At 42.1% G+C, this 18725-nt stretch overlaps 1 protein-coding gene across 3 annotated transcripts in view; it reads left to right on the forward strand.

The window, feature by feature from the left end:
• ap3b1a (adaptor related protein complex 3 subunit beta 1a) overlaps positions 1-18725 on the forward strand; it is a 355948-nt gene that overhangs the window by 307271 nt on the left and 29952 nt on the right. For all 3 annotated transcript variants that reach the window (XM_068029475.1, XM_068029477.1, XM_068029476.1), the window contains exon 25: positions 566-663. In XM_068029475.1, the coding sequence (XP_067885576.1) occupies positions 566-663 (98 nt within the window). The remainder of the gene's footprint in view (positions 1-565; positions 664-18725) is intronic.

Here is an 18725-nt window from a genome sequence, read left to right on the forward strand (position 1 = left end):
GTTGTAAAATTACTGACAAGATTAACCAATGGATCACTGAGTTTATCCAATGCGTAACTGAACCATAAAGGCTGCTTCAATTCCTGGTATGCTGCGAGTCATCTGATTAGGCAAGGTGTTTAAGGATTGCCATGCTACTGTTCCTCACCAATAAACCTATGCCTTCACATGTAATAATAGTGGTGATCCGCCCAAAGGCAGATCCTCTGCTCATTTCTCCATTCATCTCAGTCCTGCGCTTTTTCAGTTTATAAGAGCCTCCCATTTTGTTTTTTAACTTCTATGAGAAATGAGCAATATTAGTCTTCACAATGCGAGAGCTTAAAATTGCCTAGAGGACAATAAAGACAGAAATAAATGCCATAGAAAATCTGATTAAATTAAAATATAATTTTAGGTATTTCAAGATGAACTGCAAAAAATCCACAAATAATGTATCTCAACGTAACTGTTTTTCCAGTCAGTATGCAAATTAAAACAAAAATTAGTCCCAACTTATGATATTCGCAAATACTGAACATGTTAAATTTGATTCATGAACCTTCAATTTTTTACTGTTTTGCAGCACATTCAATGATCATTTCAGTGTCAGTGTCCAACCTCCAGTGGGAGAGTTGCTTCTGCCAGTCACCACATCTGAAAAGGATTTCAAGAAAGAGCAAGGTAAGGAGTGAGCTGATTAATTGTATGATCTGCACTCAGGCTAGGTTCCACCACGTCTTTAAACTTACAATAAGCATAACAGCTTGTCTTTTTTTTTTTCAAAAATCCTCCTCTCTTACGGAAAGATGTTTGCTGATGCACTTCTGCTCCGAGTAGTTCAGTGAGAGAACCAAGTACTAAGTCAAGCTACCCCAATTCAACTCGTATATTTCCGACATTGAAATCCTTCCTCAGTAAATTCAGGTGCCACCAAAAGATGGTCCTTTTGCTAGAATATTTTGACAGGAATAACTGAAGAGTGCCACTTCCACAGTCCTGAGAGAAAGCAAGAAACCCACATTTGTCAGTCTTGCATATTTCCAGTAGGAGGAGGGGGAATGTAATTTAAGAAAAAAATATTTTGCACGTGCAGATGCTGCAATTTGAAACAAAATCCAAAAATGCTGGAAATACTGAGCAGGTCAGGCAGATCCCTGGAGAAATCTGATAAAGAAGGATCCACACCTAAAACATTAACAAGGCTGAATGTAGAAAGTACAGAGATCTTCTTAAAAGTAAAAAGGAGCAAGAGGAGAAAAGAAAAGAGTATGCGAAAAAACTGCCAGCATAAAAAGGAATCCAAAAGTCTTTCATAAACATAAATAGTAAAGGGGTAGTTGAAGCAATGGTGGGACCGCTTGGGACCAAAAAAGATCATTTTGTGGAGGTGGAGGGCATGTCTGAGGTACTTGCAACTGTCTTCCTGAGAGAAGAGGATGCTACCAATATAGCAGTAAAGGAGGGGTCAGTAGTGATATTGGATAGGATAAAAATAAAGAGGATGCTCTTAAGTTGGCATTCCTCGAAGTAGAAAAGTCATCTGGACCGATGGGATGCACCCTGGGTTGCTGAGAGAAGTAAGGGTGGAAATTGCATCTGGCCGCAATCTTCCAAACCTCCTTGGATATGGGGATGGTGCCAGAGGACTGGATGATTGCAAATGTTGCATCCCTGATTTTGGGGGGAAAAAAATGGCTGGAAGGACAAACCCAGCAACTGCAGGCCAATCAGTCTAACAGCACTGGTGGAGAAACATTTGAGACGGGGCTAATCAGGGATAAAATTGGCATTTGGAAACTTGTGGGCTGATAAATGAAAGTCAGCAAATTTGTTAAAGGCAAATTGTGTTTGATTAACTTGATTGAGTTCTTTGAAGTAATGGAAAGGTTTGATGAAGGTCGTGTGGTTGATGATGTTTATGTGGACTTTCAAAAGGCTTTTGACGAAGTACCATATAATAGACTTGTTAGCAGAATTAAAGGCCATGGGATTGTGGAACCTGAGGTGAGCCATCCTTGGACTAGGGGTGTGAGTTTGCTTGGTCAGTATGTTTCTCACACAAACTGTTCCTTAGGAATGTGCCATGTCTGGCTGATGAGATAAGAGTGTTGTTGAAGCCTGATGTCTCTTTCTGTTGTTGCGCTGTACCAGCTGCAAGGCCAATGGTGAGATAGATATGTAAACGAAGGATTGAAAATTACTGTGTTTTATTCGTTTAGAGCAAAAATTAAATTGTAATATTGGTGCTTTAGAATGCAAATTAAGGATTGAAATATTGTTGTAAGATTATTGGTTGCAGAATAGTATAATTGCCACTGTTTGTTTAGAACATCGCACTGAGTCTCAATGTGAGCTCTACTGTGTTTGTTCTCCTTGTGCACAAGTTAATAAAGTAGTTTGCGAGTACTCTTCCGAGGAAGTTTGATTTATTTTGCTCCAGTTTCTTCCACAGGATTAAAGGGGCAGTGGCAGCATGGATGCAAAATTGGCTAAGGGACAGAAAGCAGAGAGTAGTGCTGAACGGTTGTTTTTCAGACTGGAGGGAAGTGTACAGCTGTGTACATCAGGGATTGGTATGAATACCATTACTCTTTTTGGTAAATATTAATCTGGACTTGTGGGTACAAAGGGCATCATTTCAAAGTTTGTAAATGATACAAAACTCAAATATAGTAAACAATGAGGATAGTAACAGACTTCAGGCAGAGATGGACAGATTGGTAGAATAGACAAATATATGGCAGATGAAATCTAACACAGCAAAGTGTGAAATGGTACATTTTGGTAGGAAAAATGAGGAATGGCAATATGAATTAAATGGTATGATTTTAAAGGTGGCGCAGGAACAGAGAGACTGGGGGGTGTGCATGTACACAAATCTTTGAAGGCGGCAGGACATTTTGAAAAAGCTGTTTTTGAAAACAAAACATAATTGATCCTCAGCTTTATTAGTAGGGGAGTAGCGTACAAAACCAAGGAAGTTGTACTAAACCTTTATAAAATACTGGTCAGGCCTCAGCTGGAATGTTGTATTCGATTCTGGCACCATACTTTAGGACGGATGTCGAGGCCTTGGAAGAAAAGAACAAAGAACAGTACAGCACAGGAACAGGCCATTCGGCCCTCCAAGCCTGCGCCGATCTTGATGCCTGCCTAAACTAAAACCTTCTGCACTTCCGGGATCCGTATCCCTCTATTCCCATCCTATTCATGTATTTGTCAAGATGCCTCTTAAACGTTGCTATCGTACCCGCTTCCACCACCTCGCCCGGCAGCAAGTTCCAGGCACTCACCACCCTCTGTGTAAAGAACATGCCTCGCACATCCCCTCTAAACTTTCCCCCTCTCACCTTAAACCTATGTCCCCTAGTAACTGACTCTTCCATACTGGGAAGAAGCTTCTGACTATCCACTTTGTCCATGCTGCTCATAACTTTGTAAACCTCTATCATGTCGCCCCTCCACCTCCATCGTTTCAGTGAAAACAATCCGAGTTTATCCAACCTCTCCTCATAGCTAATGCCCTCCAGACCAGGCAACGTCCTGGTAAACCTCTTCTGTACCCTCTCCAAAGCCTCCACGTCCTTCTGGTAGTGTGGCGACCAGAATTGCACGCAATATTCTAAGTGTGGCCTAACTAAAGTTCTGTACAGCTGCAGCATGACTTGAATTTTTTTACTCTATGCCCCGACCGATGAAGGCAAGCATGCCGTATGCCTTCTTGACTACCTTATCCACCTGCGTTGCCACTTTCAGTGACCTGTGGACCTGTACGCCCAGATCTCTCTGCCTGTCAATACTCCTAAGGGTTCTGCCATTTACTGTATACTTCCCACCTGCATTAGACCTTCCAAAAGGCATTACCTCACATTTGTCCGGATTAAACTCCTTCTGCCATTTCTCCGCCCAAGTCTCCAACCGATCTATATCCTGCTGTATCCTCTGACAATCCTCATCACTATCCGCAATTCCACCAACCTTTGTGTCGTCCGCAAACTTACTAATCAGACCTCCAAATCATTTATATATACTACAAACAGCAAAGGTCCCAGCACTGATCCCTGCGGAACACCACTAGTCACATCCCTGCTTTCAGAAAAGCACCCTTCCACTGCTACCCTCTGTCTTCTATGACCGAGCCAGTTCTGTATCCATCTTGCTAGCTCACCTCTGATCCCGTGTGACTTCATTTATTTTTTTATTTAGAGATACAGCACTGGAACAGGCCCTTTGGCCCACCGAGTCTGTTCCGACCAAGAACCACCCATTTATACTAACCCTACAGTAATCCCATATTCCCTACCACCTACCTACACTAGGGGCAATTTACAATGGCCAATTTACCTATCACCTGCAAGTCTTTGGCGGTGGGAGGAAACCGGAGTACCTGGCGAAAACCCACGCGGTCACAGGGAGAACTTGCAAACTCCGCACAGGCAGTACCCAGAATTGAACCCGGGTCCCTGGAGCTGTGAGGCTGCGGTGCTAACCACTGCGCCACTGTGCCGCCCAGTACCAGTCTGCCATGAGGGACCTTGTCAAAGGCTTTACTGAAGTCCATATAGATAACATCCACTGCCCTTCCTTCATCAATCATCTTTGTCATTTCCTCAAAAAACTCAATCAAATTAGTGAGAGACGACCTCCCCTTCACAAAACCATGCTGCCTCTCACTAATAAGTTTGTTTGTTTCCAAATGGGAGTAAATCCTGTCCCAAAGAATCCTCTCTCATAATTTCCTTACCACTGACGTAAGGCTCACCGGCCTATAATTTCCTGGTTTATCCTTGCTACCCTTCTTAAACAAAGGAACAACATTGGCTATTCTCCAGTCCTCTGGGACCTCACCTGTAGCCAACGAGGATACAAAGATTTCTGTCAAGGCCCCAGCAATTTCTTCCCTTGTCTCCCTTGCAGAAGAGATTTACTGGAAGGCTATGAAGGACTTCAGTTATGTGGAGAAGCTGAGATTGTTCTCCTGAAGGCAGGGAAGGTTAAGAGGTGATTTGACAAAGTTGCTCAAATTCATGAAGAGAGGAAATAAGGGGAAACTATTTCCAGTAGCAGAAGAGTCGGTAACTAGAAGTCGGAGATTTTAGGTGATTGGCAAATGAACCAGAGAAGACATGAAAATTTTTTACACAGTAAGTTGTTGAGGTCTGGAATGCATTGACTGAAAGGGTGGTGGAAACACATTCAATAGTAACATTCAAAAAAGAATTGGATAAGACCTTGAAGAGAAAAAAAGTTAGAACTATGGGGAACAAGCAGGGAAGTGAGATTAATTCAATAGTTCTATCAAACAGCTGGCAGAGGTACAATGGGCCAAATGGCCTCCTTTTGTGCTGCATCATTCTATGATTTAATGACCTGTGCTCTCTACAGTTGTCTGACTTGCAGAATGTTCTCAGCACTTTCTGTTGGTTTTATTTATTTCATGGGTGTGTGGACATCGCTGGCAAGGCTAGCATTTGTTACCCACCTGTCATGGTGGATCATTTGATGCTTCAATCATTGTGGACCAGTAACTTGCTACAATTATGCAGGTATATGTTTAATGTAATGAGGATCAAGGTTCATACATCCATTAGTTTTCATGATCTTTTTGGATGAGCTTAAGTTCCAGTTCATTGTGATCTAGTTGATGGGGGTGAGAGGAAGGGTGCATATCAATTTGTACTAGCTTAAGTTCACATGGGTAAGTTGGCCTGACAGCTAAGTTTCCAGAAGGTCTTTTTCCTAAGAGACACAAATTCAATCCGTCCAACTGATCATCGAGGCTCTGTAAGTTTTCACTAGGGGTTTAGTTGGCCAGTTTCAGTGAAGGAGCAATATTAGCCACATTCACAATGATGTCTGCATGCTGGACCCTCCTGAGTGTAAGATAGGGTGAATGCAGATAGATAATGGACGATGAAATGGAGAGGAAAACTGGATTTATTTTGCTTCTTTGATGAATTCAGTTACCAAATCAATGTAGTTTTCAGGCCATTCTGCAACCTTTTAAAAGAGGTTGTGCAGAAAATCTGTAAGTGCATTGCTTTGATTTATTTTCATGCGGAAATCCCACTGTGATTCTCACACAGTTAAAACAAATTGTATCTAAATTTTGGAACTATAGTCCATTTCCTCAAGCAAATGCCAGGAGAGAGCTGCATTTAGAAATAAGTGTTCAAAAATTTGCTTTATTTCTGAGAATGTTGGTTAAACTGCAGATGATGCACATTTTCCACCATTTACAGTATTTGTTCACATTAAATTCTGATGGTTGTGCTTTCACCTCCATTTTCTTCTCAGAGTATTAATAAGTTGTTGATATGCAGAGGTCTAGAAATGAGATTCAGGCACCTATTATGAAGAGGATATACAATATCTAACAGACTGACTTACTAATATTACCTTTTTTGCTGTTCTTCTGCTGACAAAAGCATGTCTCTGTGCTTTCCACTACTTCTGCAATGACAGGTGAGTGCACGCCTGGCTGCAGAGTCTGCTCTCAACCACTATCTATTGCTTTTTTTACTGCTTTACAAATGTAGGAAAATGTTGCTGCTGAAGATTGCTTTTTCTGTTTGTATTCTTTTCCTGTGCAGTGAGGTTTTGGTTACATTTTGTTTGCTTTTGTTGTAAGTGAGCCGCTTTCCTGATTAGTCAAACAGAACCATCAGTTCATAGAAGAAGTACTCACTGGGAATTAGAGTGAACCTCAATGGAATTGTTGCCAAAATTCCTTTTTCTTTCGCTATTTTCCTTCTATGGTTGTTGATTCTTTCTGAGACTAAATGTGGCAGCTATGTGCTATGTTTAATCGACCAGAAAGGTTACTCTGAATAAGGTTTTTTCAAAAGTTATGTTTTTATGCAATATTCCTAACAGTGAGTTCCACTGAGTGGAAGTCAATCTTTCTGTAAAGCACTACATTGGGATTTCGGATATCAAAGCCCGCTGCTGATAAATTGATCTTTTTTCCTGCTTTTGGAGGGTTATCTTAAGCAATTGTTTCACTCATTATATTAGCTCTTCTGTGCCCTGATCCTATTTGTGTACCGTCTAATTATAGAACACTGGCAACACACAATAGAAAAAGAAATGTACTAAAATAATGCCACAGATTAAAGGGTTACTGTGTACTCTGAATACATACATGCTTGGTTGAAACAGGATATTCCAATTTACCATTCTTATTCTCTTTCATTACACATAATTGGGAAAATTATTCTGAGAGCCTGGTGAGCAATACTCTGGATTACTATGTCTATGATCGGAATTGGCAGGATCCACATAGATCCTCTGTTGCAAGGATCAGAATAACTTCTTTGATGCATTCAAAGGAGCCTACTTGGTAGCTGTGTTGACCAGTGTTTGCCTTGACAGGGGCTTAGAAATACTGAGCATAGTTGGTCTTTCCATTAGACTCCGTAACAGGCGATCAGTGATTGCTAACAGGTGGAAATGCTTGGGTTGTATGGGTTACATTTGGACCTTCGAAGTAAAACACTAGCAAATATTAGGTGTTGTGAATAATGCATAAGATTACAATGTTAATGTGTTGTCAGGTGCTATTGGTGGTAGGCATTTACAGGTACTATGTAGGCTTCATTCATTTAGAAGAAGCAGTGGGCAGCTTGAAAATGATTGCCAGTTTTATAATGCTAGAAGATTCCTGCTTCAAATGGAAATATGGATACAAGCAATATAATCAATTCAGTGAAGCATTGTAGAGACCAAGGATAAAAATTTGGCCAACCTGAATGGAGATTCTACAGCAGTTCAGCAAGTATCACATGATGCCTTGGAATCTATTCAGAAATAAGATTATCCTTGATCGGAGCCAGGGAATGAACTTTGGATTCATATGTTTCATTTGTTAACAGCTAGCTATCAGCCTGGGCAACTTTAGATTTGTCAAATAAACCTTCCGATCCAGTGACTCGTAACTTATGCACATTCCTTTAGCTAAGTAATGTGCTTATTAGTACCTTGAAGTCCTAACATAAAGAGTGATTTGCTGTATATTATCTTTAAAGCCTTATTTAAATGGGCGGCGCAGTGGTTAGCACCACAGCCTCACAGCTCCAGCGACCCGGGTTCAATTCTGGGTACTGCCTGTGCGGAGTTTGCAAGTTCTCCCTGTGACCGCGTGGGTTTTCGCCGGGTGCTCCGGTTTCCTCCCACATCCAAAGACTTGCAAGTTGATAGGTAAATTGGCCATTATAAATTGCCCCTAGTATAGGTAGGTGGTAGGGGAATTGAAGGAAGGTGGGGATGTGGTAGGAATATGGGATTAATGTAGGATTAGTATAAATGGGTGGTTGATGGTCGGCACAGACTTGGTGGGCTGAAGGGCCTGTTTCATTGCTGTATCTCGAAATAAAAATAAAAAATAATCTAATTTCTACTTCCTCCCACCCCACTTTTTTTTTTAAGGACTGTATTTCATTCTCCTATTTTCTTCATCTCTGTTGCATCTGCTCTGACGATACCACCCTCCACACGTGGGCATCCATTTTGTCTTCCTTTTTCCTCAACCGAGGATTCTCCTCAGTCATAGATGACAGGACCTTCTACCATGTCCATCCCATTTACCAGCCTTCTGGCTTCACTGCTTCCCCTCGTTCTCAGAAGAACAACAGGGTTCCCCTTGTCTTCACCTTCAACAGCACCAGCCTCAATGTTCAATGGAACAATCTCCGCCATTTCCACCAACCCGCTGCCGCTGGTGAATATCTCCCTCCATTTTCAGCATTCCGAAGAGACTGTTCCCTCCACAACACCCTGGTCCACTCTTCCTGCTTCTCTTTCCATGGCACCTTCCCTATGCAAGTGCAGGAAATGCAACACCTGCCCTTTTATCATCTCCCTTCCAACCATCCAGAGCCCCGAACACTCCTTCCAGATGAAAAAGAGATTTACTTGTACTTGTTTCAATTTAGTATACTGTATTCACTGCTCACAATACGGTCTCTTCTACACTGGGGAGATCAAATACTGATTGTATGACCACTTTGCTGAACACCTCCGTTCAGTCCACAATCGTGACTCTGAGCATCTGGTCACTTGCCATTTTAATTCTCCATCCCACTCCCACTCTAACTTCTCCCTCCTATATTGTTCCAGTGAAGTTTAAGGAATAGCACCATCTTATTTTGATTTGGCAATTTGCAGCCTTTTGGGCTCAGCATTGAGTTCAATTTCAGATCACAACCATTGCTCCTTTTCTTTTGGACACTTGCTGCTGTTGCCATTTACGACTCCTCTAGATCCATTTTCTGTTTGCTTGTTCCATTTAAATCCCTTTTGCCTTGTGCCATCATATCTTTTTGCATTTAATACCTCCTGCCTTCCCCACCTATCACAGACCTTCCCTTTTGTTGTTTTTCTCCCCTACCCACCCCTAAGTGGCTGATTAATTGCCACTTAAGGGCCTCCTCCCGGTACCGCTGGTATTTTACCAGCAAGGGCCGGGAACGTCACCTGAGGAGGCCAGTAATACGAGGCGGCCTCCTTGCAGGGGTGGGTTGGGGGGAGGGGCCTGTGCCCCACAGAGGGCCCCCACAGCAACACAGGCCTGCCCCTGCCCTCCTGAACAACCCACACCCCCTCGCCAGGTCCCAGTCGATTGTCCCCGGCGAGGCCCAACACCCCACTCATTTTTATGGAGGCCAGCGTCCATGGTCCTCTTCTGGCTGGGTGCAGTCCCAGCAGTGGACACTGCTCCTGGTGGCACTGCTGGGACTGAAGATCTGCCGGCATGCTGATTGGCCGACAGTACTTGGAGGCAGGACTGTCTGGGGCCAATTAAGGGCCTGAGCCACGCAAAATTGCTCCCTGGCTTCCAGGCCCAATGGAGGCAGGCCCACTCCCTGACTTTTAAGCCAGTACGGTGGGTCCTCTGCCTCCACATAAAATTCTGGCCATTAACTGTGATTCCCCTCTCCACAGATGCAGCCTGGCCTAAGCGTTTCCAGTATTTTCTCTTTACTTCCAATTTGTACTTAACGGGCTGCTTTTAATATAAATTGCCGACATCCTTTGTCAAAACAGAATTTTAAGCTATCTGCCCAAGTTTGTACAATATTAGTGGGCTGAAGCAATTTTAGAAGCATTGATGCGGTGCTTCTAAATTTAAAATTTAAAAATTGCAACTATCCTGTAAAGCAGCTTAAACGTAAAACTCAATTTATTGCCAGTGTTGATTTTAACAAGTTACTAGAAACCGTTTTTGTATCTACTTTAATTGGTGTAAGGTTAATTTCCTTTTGGCATAGTCAGTATAGCCTGACTGTTTTGACAATATATGTAAATCATGTAGTTATATTTACAGGTAGATTACTTCATTATTTAGCTGTTCTGAGCTTCTCAGTACTTGTTCTGAATAAAGCATTGGTTCCATTTTAAAACCATTTTTATTTCTAGTGACTAGGTGGGTAAAAGGTGCTTGGTTTTGGTGTACTTGGTGTGCCAAGCAACCATTTCTGATCCTAAAATTTATGTTCCCCTTTTGTATATAATAATTAAAAGTGTGGAGTTTGTATTTGAGTATCATGAATTCATCATTTTTTGTACTTAATCAAATATGGTCTTTTTACACACCAAAGCATATCATTTAAAGCTTTCCTCCGACTCTTCTGTTGTATGCATTAGGTGGCTAAGTGAAGATCTAGACTTAGTTTTCTACCATTAGATTTTTCAAATTCTTGTATGTTAATCTATATAGATAGCTCCACCATTGATTCTGACATTTGTCCAGCCAAAGGTGCAGAAATAGAAAATAGGATATGAGTATAAGCTAGCAAGAGACATAAAAACAGATTGGAAAAGCTCCTGTAGCTATGTAAAAAGGAAGAGATTAGCAGAAGTAAACATGGATCCCTTACAGGCAGGGACAAGACAAATTATAATGGGGAATAAGGAAATGGCAGAGACACGGTAGAAGACATGAAAGGATTCCAGAAATCATAGGGAGCCAAAAGGGCCTAGGGGGAGCATAAGAAATGGGAGCAGGAGTAGGCCAGACAACCCCTCAAGCCTGCTTTGCCATTCACTGAGATGAAGGCTGTTGTGATCTTGGCCTCAACTTCATTTTCCTGCCTGTTCCCCATACCTCTTGACTCCCTTGAAAATGAAGAACGTAGTGAAAAATGGTCCTATAGCAACTAATAGGACTGAAAACTGACAAATCCCCTGGACCTGATGACCTACCTCCTAGGGTTTTAGAAGTGGTGGCTGCCACAGATGGGAAGGTAGCAAACATAACTGCTGTTAAAGAAGGGAAAGAGAAAACAAGGCACTATAGATCAATTAGCCTGACATCAGTAGTAGGGAAAATGCTAAAATCTATTATTACGGGCATAGTACCAAGACAATTAGAAAATTGGGCAGAGTCAATGCTGATTTATGAAAGGGATATCATGTTTGAAAAATCTGGTTTTTTGAGGATGTAACTAGCAAGGTAGATAAGGGGGAACCAGTTAATGTCGTGTATTTGGATTTTCAAAAAAAATGTGATTAGATGTCACGCAGGAGGTTATTGCACAAATTAGGACTCATGGGATTAGGGGTAATATATCAGCACGGATTGTTTTCTGTCAGTTAACCAATCCTCTGAGTAAGAATAAATGGGTCATTTTGGGTTGGCAGATTGTAACTAATTGGGCACAGCAAAGATCAATACTTGGGTCTCAGCTATTTACAATCTGTATCAATGAGGACCGTAATGTAATGTATTCAAGTTGCTTACAATACAAAGCTAGGTGAGAAAGTAAGCTATAAGAAGGCTGCAAAGGGTTAGGGACAGGTTAAGTGAGTGGGCAAGAAGGTGGCAGATAGAATGTAACATGGAGAAATGTGAAGTTATCCACATTGGCAAGGAAAACAGAAAAGCAGAATTTTTTTTAGCAGGTAAGTGGGGAGATTTTGGTATTCATGGGGACCTGGATGTCCTTGTACATGAATCACAAAGTTGACCTGTAGGTTCAGCACAAGATTAGGAAAGCAAATGCTATGTTGGCCTTTATTACAAAGCGATTGGAGTATATGGGTAAAAAGGTCTTACTGCAATTACTATGGCTGGAATTTTACCAGTGAAGAACGGGACTGCACCAAGGCGTCCAAGACGTAAAATGGCGGTCGCTGACATCGGGTCGGGTCCCCGACATCATTACGCAAAATGCCATTTTAGGGCGGGTGAGATCAAGGCGCCGCTCGCCGTCCACTTTCAATCAATTAAAGAGTAATTTAGCTCATTAAAACACAATTGACAGCAATTTTCCGTTGGCTGGCAGATTTTACAGCTGTAAAACGAGTCGAGGGGTGTGTTGGGAACATGACAGGTTTAAAAGAGTGGCAGGCAGTGTATCTGTGAGGGAGTTGGAGGTACTGTTTTGTTGGTTTTGTATTTGTTATTACTTATTTGTGTGACTTTACAGTTCGTGGTAGTTTCAGCTTGTTCAACAGGGTTCATCTGAGTGTTACTGCTGATTGGGGCCCCAGTGGTATTGCTTTCTTGGGTGAAAAAGAGGGGGTTGTGTGTGCCTTTCCTTACAGCAGGCTGGTAATACCTGAAGTAATTGCATCTGTGGGACACAGCAGCAGTGGGAATTGTGCACTCTGAGGCGGCTCTAATGAGGAGGACTGTGCCCCAATGAGAAACAGAAGGACAACTGGCCAGGGGAGCACGCAGCGCAGCCTCTTAATGAGGGAGGGGGAGTAGGTGGCAGAGTGGCCCGGCTGCAACCACCTGTCAGGAGGTGAGCTTACCCATCAGGTAGGGTCTCCCGCCCGCGTTTGAGCTTCCTGCAACTGTCAGAACACCAGTGCCAATGAAGACTGCGGCTTTCATGGGAGGCTGTCACACCTCTGAGATGCTGGCAGCGGGGGTTGCTTCAAACTACGTGGGTGGCCATCCAGTGCCAGTCGTACTGAAAGTAACAGTAGTGCTGAACTTCTATGCATCAGGCTCGTTCCAGGCTTTATCGGCAGACAAGAGCGGGGTCTCCCAAGCATCAGCACATCACTGCATAAAGGTTGTGACTGATGCCATTTGCAGGCATGCCGACCATTTCATCAACTTCAAGACGGACACCGCCAGTCAGGCCAAGAGAGCCAGAGGCTTCAGTACTATTGGGTTCCCAGTGGTCCAGGACATTATAGACTGTACTCATGTGGTCATTGGAGCACCTGCAGGTCAGTCAAAAGCCTTCATTAATCAGAAGGGGTTCCACTCACTGAATGTGACCATCGTAAGGGAATCATGCAGGTGTGTGCACATTACCCTGGGAACAGTCAAGATTCTTTCATTCTGTGGAACTCCCAGGTGCCAGCACTATTCAGCCCTCCTGCACGCCTGCAAGGATGGATACTTGGCGACGGTTTATCCGTTGAAGACATGGCTGATGACACCAGTGAGGAACCTAAGGAATGATGTAGAGAAACGTTAGAATGAGAGCCATGCAGCCACCAGAGTGACCATTGAACAGACTATAGGTCCTCTCAAAATGAAATTTAGGTGTCTCGATTGCTCAGGTGGAGCCCTGCAGTACTTGCCATCAAGGGTCTCTAGAATTATTGTTGCCTGCTGTGCCTTACGTAACCTGGTGATGGAGAGGGGAGAGGCCCTGGAAGATGATTAAGGTGAGCGCGAGGCTTCCTCAAATGAGGATGGTGATACGGATGAGGAAGAGGGGCTGCAACCACCTGAACCGCGGGGGGGAGGGAGCTGAAGGGCAAGAGGAGTTGAGTGCAAGAGAGACCTGGGAGGCTCTCATACTCAGGCGTTTCTCCTGAACAGAATCTCATCAACCATAAACTGACATGATGGTCATAGATGAGGCATTAACAGGAGCTGGAAGGGCAGAAGCACTCATCTTCAGGGGGAACTCTGATCTGAACCAGGCCACCTTTCCATCAAGCACCACCCAGCCCAAATGTGTCACCTATCAAATAATCCTGCTCATGCAGAGCAACCAGCTCATCTACGACATCAGCAATGACCTGTGACATGTAAAAATGCCAAGTGAAAAATTTAATAACTGTTAGTGCGTTTATACAGCAAATAATTATTTACAAATTGTACCAGTGACCCGGAGTATTGTTATTGTGAATTTTTGAAACGTTTGCTAGTGCTCACGCGTGTGGACGATTCCTCAACGCCAGCCACACCAGAGGCAGGTGGCTGATCAGGCTGCCGTGTTGCTCTGGATGATTTTGGCGAATGTCCTCTGCCTGGCTGAGGCTGTGCAGGCTGCGGCATCTCAAGGTGACCCTGAGAAGTCTCAGGAATACCCTCTGGCACCCTGGGAGTATGCGGTGCTGATGTCACTGGCAGAGGGAACAAGGAGCTGCAGGATGCATCAGGAGCACCCTGAGAAGAGCTCCCATGTGCAATCGGCTGCTACCCCTGTGCCCTCCTGAGGTTCAGTTGGTCCTCTGTGCTAACCTCAGAGGGATGAGCAGCCTCAAAATCTCCAGAATCAGATCTCTAATGCTCTGGTCCATAGAGGCCACTCTCTCGGTGAGGTTTTGCATTGCATTCGGGATCAGCCCCTTCACTACAGCCGCCAATCTGTCAATGGAGGAGGCCAGATGACAATGTGCGGCGCTGGAGCCATGTCCTCCTCCGCTACCTCCAGTCATGCCTCCTTTGTGATTTGGGAAGGCCGCCGCCTTCTGTCGGATGGGAAGAGGACCTCCCACCTTGCCTCAGCTGCTTGGAGGAAGCAGGAACCATGTGGCTACTTCTCCCTTCCATTGCTGCAAGCAGGTTCTGGTGGGGTTCTGTTTTTTCCCAAAATGTTGGCTTGGTGGGCACTTTGTCTTCTTACAGTCCTTTCGCCTTCAGTCCCTTGTTTTTCCCTCGCAGATGTGCAGTGTCTTCTCTCAACGTCCTCCTTGCTTTTCAGGTAAGCCTCTCAGAGGCACAGATTGCTGAAAGCCATTTTTAAATGGCTTTCAGCAAACTCTTCCGGCTCTCGCCCCGCCGACGCTCAGCCTCCTGCCCTTTTCACTCAGAAATACGCCACGGGGCCACTAATTGGCTGCCCCACACATGATGCCAGTGGCAACGAAGCATGAAACGGGACCAAGTTCTTCACCCACTTCCGCCTCATCAGACTCTCAGCCACCAAGAGCGGTAAAATTCCGGCCTACGCCTGGAATACTTTGTACAGTGTTGGTCTCCTTACTTAATGAAAACTATACCTGCCTTCGAGAGAGTGTAATGAAGGTTCACCTGACTGATTCCTGGGCTGAGGAGATTGTCCTATGGGGAGAGATTGAGTAGACTACGCCTATATTCATTAGAGTTTGGAAGAATACGAATCACATTGTAGCATTTAAAATTCTTAAAGAACTTGACAGTGAGGATGTTTTCACTGGCTGGGGAGTCTCGAACTAGGAGTCACAGTCTCAGAATAAGGGGTCAATAATTTAGGACTATGATGAGAAATTTCTTTTTCCAAATGGCTGTGCATCTTTGGAATTCTCTGCCCCAGAGGGCTATGGATGCTCAGTCATTGAGTATGTTCAAGACGGAGATCAATTGATTTTTAGATACTAAGGGAAACAAAGGATATGGAGATATTGCAGGAAAATGGAATTGAGGTGGAAAATCAACCATGATCTTATTGAATGGTGGAGCAGGCTTAAAGGGCCGAATGGCCTACTGCTGTTCCTGTTTCTTATATAAGGTAACATACACTTACATTTTACAGCACCAAACTACTTTAAGGCAGTCACATTTGATGCTCCTTAATTATAGAGCACTTTTTCTTTTCAGGTTCTTTTCCACCTCAGCAATCAAGACAATACATTTGCTTACCATGCTGCTCCTCTTAAGTGTTCTTTTGCATGTAAATTAATCTTGATTCAGTTTACACTGTCATGCTGAGTGGTACAAATTGCCTATAACAATAAAACAGCACGAGTAAAAGGCAGATTGAATGTGCGCCTCACTTGATAGGATGTTACTGTGTTTTATGCCAATACATTAGCTGAAGATAATGAATCTTCTGTTCTGAAAAGCATGGTATAGTTGATTTTTAATTTTACTTCAATGGAGCAGTACCTTGTCTTTTAAAGAACAAGTTAGGCAAACCATTAATGACAAGAGTGTTAAGGTTAAATATGAAGCATTGCATTCACTTGTCTGAGTGCTATCCATCTTTCCATTTACAGGAGGTTGACAAAAGTACAGGCTTTGTGCAACATTTCCTTTAATTACATGCTGAGGGAGCAGGCTTTTAAAATAAACACGGTTACATTAATTTATTCAGCATTTGCTGTTGAATAGAGCTTGATGGAGGTGGTTTAAATCATGAGTGAGTACAGAGCTTTGTAACTACCTTTATGCCTAGCTTGCCTGCAACTAGTGAACTTTTCTTTATCTGTTTGATTGAAAGCAGCTTATGAACCTTGTTTGTTTTACTGATGCATATGAAGTATTAACATTTATGGTCTGTTAAGGTGACAATTTTTAAACTCAGACTTTTTTTGAAATGAATATTTTCCTTCCTACCTTCAATGTTCATTTAAAAAACATGACTGCATAACATTCATTCTAATGTAAATTGGTCTTTAAACTTTGTTTTAAATTGCTTTTTGCAGTTAGGAAAATGTGCAGATATGTTTTTGTTTCTCTTATCCACTGTTAACTTTTGGGGTAGATAGAGGTATGCTCTTTATCTCAAAGCAGTTATATTGAAGTTTGTAGTCTGAATCATTGCAGGATTTTGAGCTTTTATAATTATGATAAATGGAGTGCTTGTTTCAAAACCACATAAATACCACGTAAATATGGCATCTATTCAACAATTCAAAACAAAATACTGTTAACTGCACTGGACAGATTTATAATTTGTTGATTTTTCTATGCAATATTTAGTTTTAGATCCATGCAATTGTGTAAATTCTTAAGCATCAACTATATCTGTTAAATGCAGACTTGAAACATGGCCCAGTGTGCAGTCTAGAACAAATTGGAGCTCCATTTAATTGAAAATACTTAGTGGTTACATTGACTTCAGTTTGCAGTATCTGGGCATTCTAATTCCTTCTAAACTGCTCATTAAATGTACATAATTTGGCCACGGGCTTGCATTTAAATTAAGTTTCCTACCTGTTAATTCAAATTTTATCTTCTAAAAATGTCATCATTGACTTCTTTTGGGATCCCTATTCTGTCAAATGGCACAATTACAGTATTTTGCTCGAACCTAATTGCTAGATTTATTTATGCAAGAGATAGCCTTCACTGTGCACAGTGGAATTTTATATCTAGTTGTTCACAAGGCCCTCCATTTTATTTTTTAAAGCACTGGTGCAATACAGCAATAGTCAATGGCATTTCAAAGGTGGTTGTTGTGCTGAATACTTTTCTATCGAAGTAATGTCAGTAGATTCATACCACTCATGATCTTGCAACTGTGGAAATAATCCTAATGCAGCTTTGTCATTTGTATATCCAACTTCCTTTCAGTTGTAAAGCCCCTTGAACATAATTACATCTGTATGGAGCACCAGATCTTACCTTACATTGTCGAAATTATGGCCAGAAATTTTTAAGTTTTGTGCTTTAGATTCAGTTCAAATAATCTATTACAGCTTCATAATTTATTGGTGGAATGTGTAGTATCTGGGCCAGGATAGTACAATAAAATTAGTACAGAATTCACAGTTGGGAGCTTTTCAAGATGGCAGCTGGCGCAAGGTGTGAGGTCGCATCAGATCCTAATAGGAAAAATTGAAGCTTACATCCATGCTTGTAATAGTCCTCATTAAAACTAACCTAATGTATATTAAAATTTGTTATAAGATCATACAAGTATTTAAAATGGAATATATGGAGAGCAATGAAATGTGGATTTTTATTTCCACTCATGAGATGCACCATAACTCTCACATGGAAATAAAAATCCTATTTCACTGCCCGACGTACTGTATTCTGTATTTATGATCCATGGAGCCTGATTGGTTCACATGCATCAGACTCCCTCTTTGTTATACAAGGCTGTGTATATGAAAATAAAATGTGAAATTTTAAATTTCTTTTGATGGAAAACTTCATATGAAAATTTATGCGTCAGTTAGGTGAACCTTTTTCCAAGTTTAATTTTTTAAGCATCTTTTCTACTCATCCTCTCTGCTTCCTTATTTGCATACTGTTGGAGAATGCAGTTCTGAATTCATTTACTGTCCAGACCTCTTAACCTCTGAACCAGAGGATCAGGAGCAGGATCTAGAATAAAGTAAGACAAATGATTGGTCCAAAAAAATGTAAGATGAGGGGCTGATGAAAATAAGATTTTATCTCCTCTGTAAAATTAGAACACATTTGCAAGGGAATGACTTAGCTTCAGCTGTTCAAATGTACGTTGTTGGTTACTGCTATCATTCAAGCCAAGTAGCAGTTACTGCTTGTACCTGGTATAGTGGCTGATCAGTTTCTCTGATGTTGGTGACCTATATTGTGTGAAAATAAATTGTATATGAGAAAATATACCTTTGTGCACAGGATTGTGCTTGATTGTAAATAATGTGCATTAACTTTTTGGAATTAGCAGATGTTTTCTGTTGAGTCTCAGGATAATTTTTCATACATTTCTCATGCTGCATATTAATAGTTGAAGGAAAATTCTTAATCCTAATTTTTTATTGGACCTAGAAATTCAGCATTTTTAATCTAGTGATATCTAAATTTGTGTGGGGAAATAAATATTTTATGTAATATTAGCAGTGTTAACATGCTG

Source organism: Heterodontus francisci, chromosome 4 (assembly GCF_036365525.1).
Source record: "Heterodontus francisci isolate sHetFra1 chromosome 4, sHetFra1.hap1, whole genome shotgun sequence".
Lineage (NCBI taxonomy): Eukaryota > Metazoa > Chordata > Chondrichthyes > Heterodontiformes > Heterodontidae > Heterodontus > Heterodontus francisci.